We start from the raw sequence: 6,389 nt of genomic DNA, 5'->3' as shown, positions 1-6,389 counted from the left end.
AGTTACCATCTTTGGCCACTAGGGGAATCAAAGCCTCACATAAACATAATTTGTCAAACTGACAGACAAACCATTTAAATGCATACACTACGTCTCAAGATGTGGTGAACACACAATCCAGTGCACACGGAATTGCCCTGAATGTTTCATATACAATAAAATACAAAATATAAAAGAATCGCCAAATCCATAGCAGTAGCATGTCTACAGATGTTATGTTGTGTGTATCTAATAACAATGAGTACTAAACAAAATAATAAACACTCATCATCATTCACAAGGCTTTTACTTAACAGTGGCATATTCCGATGCCATCTCATCTCTCCTGGACATGGCAGTAGAGGCGGCCTCAGCGTGACGGTCGGGGTTCCTGTTGAAGCTGACGGTGGTGTACCCGGGGTCGTCCGAGGGCTCAGCGGGGGCATCGGCGAGAGCGTACACACCCTCCGCCACAGGCGAGCTGCCCTCTGGACTGCTGCTGTCCTGGATCTCCTCATACACACAGTCCACCTGGGGCTGAGAGAATGACACAGATGACACAAATGACATAGAGACATGAGATTCAGGCAGTCCAATGTTCTCATTTTGTTTCTGATCATGGTGGTCATCATCATAGTTACAAAAATAAAGTTGATTTATACTGTATCACTCGACTTAAATGAACTTCATGATTGGAAGAGGATATCGGAACTCCCCCTATTACCGTCGGTCCCGTATGTCCGCCGTCTTGCGTGTATGTGTCACCTAATATCAATTTCTATACAAACCAAGACGGCAGATTCCTAAAGAAACGCAAGCACCCACACCACAGGTGTATCTAAATTAGCTATGTACCAAAAATGCCCCCAAAATTTTACCGTGACTCGAAGAGCTGTAAACAGTGTTGTAAGGCTGCGTGTACACATCCGCTTGGAGCTCCAGTGGAATTTTAATTTCATGATCTAACCGTTCATGTGCCGTTGAAACGGCGTAAATAGGCGACCGACCAGGCCAGCACTAACCTCCGAGCGTGGTAAACAAAATCGGATATTTCAGGCAGTAAATGCTCCCGTTAAGAACCAAAAAAGACACCTATGTCTACTGAAAAATGTAAGGTTCATTTATCAAATGTTATTTTGAAGTATTGAAAAACTTTTCGAACAAAAGTGGTGATAATTGGAGGCGTTACGATATATCCAACATATGAAAATCAGTGCACTGTTACAAAACAATTTCCTACAATAAGGAGACGTAACATATTGATATGATAAAGAGGGAGGAAGAGGAGGATGAGGAGAAGAGTGTGGTAGTGCAATGACAAGGCTGGATTGTGGAGGAGGAGGAAGAGGAGGAGGAAGAGGAGGAAGAGGAAAAAGAAAAAAGAAGGAGGGTGATCCACTCACTGCTCTCTTGTTTCCTGTCTCTCTACAGGAGTCCGTGCTGGAGGAGGAGGCTGGCTCTGTAGAGACGAGCACACACATATTACTGTAAACCAACCAGACCAAGCACTGAATGGATGAACCATAGACTGTATATATATACAGTCTATGGGATGAACAAATGAATGAATGAATGAATGTGTGAATGGATGAATAAATGAAGGAATTAATTAATGGATGGATGGATGAGTGAATGAACGGATGAATGACCTTTACCTGATGCTTTTGCACGCCAGCATTTGAAGTGCATGAACACAGCAAGGGTCAACACCATCACAGCTACACCCCCACACACAGCTGCAATCACAGGCTGACCTACACACAACACATTCATTTTCAACCAACACTGTTTAAGCATGGTCCGTGGGATTCTCATATCAGAGGCTTTCAGAGAGTGGCTACACTATGATATAAACAATAATATAAGCCTGGGGATGTTTGTGACCTTTCCACTGAATTGGTCATTATAGCTTGATAGGATGTCTCACACCATAGTACCACACCTAAAATAGGTGATTTGTTTGTACAGCAAAGTTCTCTTACTACTAGCTGATCCTGGTGTTGCTGCTGAAGTTGATGGTGGGTTTGAAGGCGGTGGCTCTTGACCTGTAATTTCATGTTTGACCTGTAGATTGACCTCTGTGATCAGAGCCATGCTTCTACTCATGGCCCCAGTCCTGACCCCACACCAGTAAACCCCGGAGTCAGTCCTGGTCAGATCTCTGATCGTCACGGTGAAGAGCCTCTGGTCTCTATCATGGACAATGGAGAACCTTCCCCTGGTCTCATCTGTTTTGGATGCTATCAGGTCTGCACACATGGACTCAGGGCTCAGTTTGCAGAAGTGTTTGCTGTTGCTTTCAGACTCCTTTGGATAGCTGCATCTTATGTCAACACTGCTTCTCAATTGAGCAGTCTTTGAGATGGGCTGAACACAGCAATCATCTGTAAATATTTCAGAATTCCATCAATAACACAAGCACACACACAGTCAGTGAAACGCTCTTTTGAATTAAATGCAATAAAAACAATACGCCTACATACTTAACCACTAGCATACCTGGTAGAGGCCAAAGCAGATATAAACTCATTACCTTTTTTGACTGTCAGGGTCACTGGGATGTGCTCACCATTGACAGCTCCACATTGGTACTGCCCAGCATCTTCCTCAGTGAGGTTTTTGATGTGAACTTGTAATGTCCCACTGTTGGTGTTGTAATACTCAAAGTATCTTTTGTCTTTTCCAGTGGACATTTTCTCATATGGACATATGTTTAGAGTTGTCTTTGCATCCTTACAGAAATATTTATCTTTGTTGTTTTGTAAATTCTTGAAGGTACATTTAATGATGATGCAGCCTCCTGCAAATCCTTTCACTTTGATTTCACCCTGGCTGTTCACTTCAAAATGACACAAAACATAGAATGTTTTTATTTATAGGGAAGTAAAACTTTTATGTCTAAAATACCATTAGTCAATTAATCATACAGTCCTATCCTGATATAAATGAATAAACATTATGTGACTTACAGATAAGCTACTGTTACAGTTTTTCTGAGTTGCTTTGGCACATTTCTCAGATCAAAATTGTTATTCTCAAAACTGTTTGTTCAAACTCCATATCATCTTATCATTTGTGCACATCATTGGAACAGTTTCTCCCCATCTTGAACAAATAGCAATGCTTTGGTACATCAATGCAAATTATTTTATACAAATGTCTGCTCTTTTTTAATTCATTTTCAATGACTAATGTAGTTGGTCAAAATGCACTATACTGGTTTTCTACTGAATACTCCTACACCATAAAGCAAATTGGCCTAATTGTATCACTTGTGTCATTGCATGCAAATGCATGCAAAAAACTAGATGTCATACAGTTTTTCTCAATCGCTTTGGTGCTTTTCTCAGATCAGAATGAAAATTCTCATAACTATTAGTTTAACCTCCACAACATTTAGTCATTTGTGCACATCATAGTAGCAATTTCTCCTTCCTCTGAACAAATTGCAAATGCTTTTGAACATGTATCAGTTGCTTTGTCATGTCAATCAAAATGAACTGTACTTATGGATGCTGAATAGTCGTTCCCAATAAAACTAATAGTCTTCATTTCATTGCTTGAGTCATTACATACAAAATGTGTGAACTAGTTATCAAATTCTGTCACAATGCTGTAGAATTGCAAAGAGCACAGTAAAACTGTGAAATGTACATATTCAGTGTCTTGTACTCACTTACTCCCCTAACTACAGCAATTTATAACTTTACTGTAGTTTTCAAATGGCTGTACAAGTACAGTGCTGTCTTGAGCATTTTCAGGTGTCACCGAGTTCTGACCTTTTTTTGCATGGGAAATCACTGAGAGCATAAACTGTCGTAATGAAAACATGACAAAGCCATACCATTTTTGCAGAAAATGTGAATAAAAAACATAATCACAAAAAAAAAAAAGGTGCGGTCTAGAATTATTATGGAGACATGGAGAGGCTTGGTAGGTATTAAAATAATAATTTTCAGAGCTATGAACGCAAATTAGAAAAAAAAATCATAATAATAAAAAATCCACTGATTATTTAAAAAGTATATGAATTATTTTCATAAAAATGTAAAAAAGAGATGAAAATGCTTAATTTGTTGATTCCATGTTTCTACCACATTCTCTTACAACCTTAGGCCATGTGGCAGTGTCATTTTCAGAACAAGAGCAAACATATTGGTCAAGAGAAAATCAACATTAAATCAATATTTGCCCGGGGTATGAATAATTTTGTCCGTAACTACATGCTAGACAGATGACAACTAATTACAGTTTTTCTCAGTCGCTTTGGTGCTTTTCTCACTATCACTATTAACATTTGCACAGCAGTTAGTGCATTTCTCCCAACAATTAGTGCAAACTGCAAAACCTAGTGGACCTGCAAAAGCACGTCACTTGCTCAAAATGGATAGTCCATTCCTCAAAAGCAAGTATTTATGTCAATGAAACTGCCAGTGTCATCAAAATGAGAAATCTTGACACCATTGTTTATGAACAAGATAGTCTAATGGCTTTGTCATGTTTTTATTGCGACAGTTTATGCTCTCAGGGCCAGATGTACTAACGCTTTTGTGCCCACTTCAGGCGTATTTGTTTCGCAATGTGCGTGTAAAATCATTGCGAGGTATGTACAAACAGGCCGCAATGATGTAAAAGCGCAAACAGCCTGTCGCAGGAGCTGAAAGTGTCAGATTGCGTTTGTCATGTCATGCATATGCATTCATTGGAGGATCCAGGGGAAAGTGGGAGTTTAGCGTAAAAAGATGGGAGGGGAAGAGTAAAGAGTAAAGAGCGCCTAGTTATGTATTCCGCGGTATGTACAAAGACTGCGCCTGAAAGCGCACGTTTATTCTGCGCCTAAATAATTCCGCCTTGTAAAAGCAGGTGTTAATCCAAATTGCAGTTCAATGCGTCAATAAGAGAACCTTTCAAAGACAACAGAATTGCTATTTAAAGCACCAGTTTTTGTGGTGAAAGTATTTGTACTACCAAAAGCAACCTCAACTTTCGTTGGCCTTTCAAATGTCTTACTTTCACTTTCACGTCATTCACTTAAACTTTCCTACTTGCTAGAATTGACCAATCTTCCATAGCCTACGTGCACAAGTAGTTTGAGTAGAACTATTGATCTTCATTGTCTCCCTGCTTGTTTACATTTTATCATGTATGGTATTATTTCATGATCGCTAAACGTTTGATTCTTTTTAATGTTGTCATCAGTTAACTTCATTCAACTGCGCTTGTATGTAGGCGCTGCCATTCAGTTGTGGACGTTCGTAAATTGAGTTTATGGGCGGAGAAAGGCAGAGAAAGGCACAGTTTACACTAAGGATTGAACGATTGATAAATACGACAGACACTTGGGTCTGACAGCGTTCGCAATCTGCGGTGTGTCCATGACGTGGATAATGCTACATTCGCAAATGTACGTACATCTGGCCCTCAGTGTTTTCCCATGCAAAAAAAGGTCAGAAGTCGTTGACACTACCTGAAAATGCTCAAGTCAGCACTATACAGTACTTGTACAGCCGTTTGAAAACTACAGTAAAGTTACAAATTGCTGTAGTTAGGGGAGTGAGTACAAGACACTGAATATGTACGTTTCACAGTTTTACTGTATGCTCTTTGCAATTCTACAGCATTGTGACAGAATTTGAGAACTAGTTCACCAATTGTGTATGTAATGACTCAAACAATGAAATGAAGACTATTAGTTTTTATGGGAACGACTATTCAGCATCCATAAGTATAGTTCATTTTGACTGACATGACAAAGCAACTGATATTCAAAAGCATTTGCAATTTGTTTAGAGGAAGGAGAAATTGCTGTGCACAAATGACTAAATGCTTTGGAGGTTGAACTAATAGTTATGATAATTTTCATTCTGATCTGAGAAAAGCACCAAAGCGACTGAGAAAAATTGTAATAGTTCATATAAGGAAGTCAAAAGAACACGACATTGACAGTTTTCCTTTCCTCCCCTCCCCCAGCAGAAAGTGCAGCACTCACATCACACGAGTGCAAACAGCTCCTTTTGCACTCGTCAAAACTCCTTTTCGCAAACTCCTTTTGCACTCGTCAAAAAAACCACGTCAAAGAGAACACAAATCTGTCAGCTATCCTTCCACAGTGGATAATGATCCATAAAACAGCAGCAGTAGTAACCACTGACAAGTTTGAAGTATTGAAATGATTATAGTTATTGAATTAGATAGATATATAGATAGATAGATAGATAGATAGATAGACAGATAGATAGATAGATAGATAGATAGATAGACAGACTTTATCTTTTACCTGAGCTTAAGAACAGCATATAAAGCCATATCATCGTCATTTTGGTCCTTTTACTGTGTCCTAATGATCAGGTTTCGACATATGTTCCAAATCAGCTAGGCTACTTTGAAAAGCAGACTTCTGCTTTTCAATC

The 6,389-nt window shown here is 39.3% G+C and overlaps 1 protein-coding gene across 1 annotated transcript in view; it reads right to left on the bottom strand.

The window, feature by feature from the left end:
* LOC121719514 (CMRF35-like molecule 8) overlaps positions 1 to 6,389 on the bottom strand; it is a 6,495-nt gene extending 106 nt beyond the window's left edge. Inside the window, exons 1-6 of the mRNA XM_042105231.1 lie at positions 6,257 to 6,389; positions 2,513 to 2,818; positions 1,962 to 2,363; positions 1,635 to 1,733; positions 1,383 to 1,438; positions 1 to 516 (exon numbers count right to left, since the gene is read on the bottom strand). The exon at positions 1 to 516 is cut by the window's left edge and continues 106 nt beyond it. Coding sequence (XP_041961165.1) covers positions 286 to 516; positions 1,383 to 1,438; positions 1,635 to 1,733; positions 1,962 to 2,363; positions 2,513 to 2,818; positions 6,257 to 6,296 — 1,134 coding nt within the window. The 5' untranslated portion in view covers positions 6,297 to 6,389 and the 3' untranslated portion in view covers positions 1 to 285. The remainder of the gene's footprint in view (positions 517 to 1,382; positions 1,439 to 1,634; positions 1,734 to 1,961; positions 2,364 to 2,512; positions 2,819 to 6,256) is intronic.

The sequence above is a fragment of the Alosa sapidissima genome, chromosome 9, assembly GCF_018492685.1.
Source record: "Alosa sapidissima isolate fAloSap1 chromosome 9, fAloSap1.pri, whole genome shotgun sequence".
NCBI lineage: Eukaryota > Metazoa > Chordata > Actinopteri > Clupeiformes > Clupeidae > Alosa > Alosa sapidissima.
The sequence above is the reverse complement of the archived record's forward strand: the minus strand, read 5'-3'. Positions and strand labels throughout refer to the sequence as shown.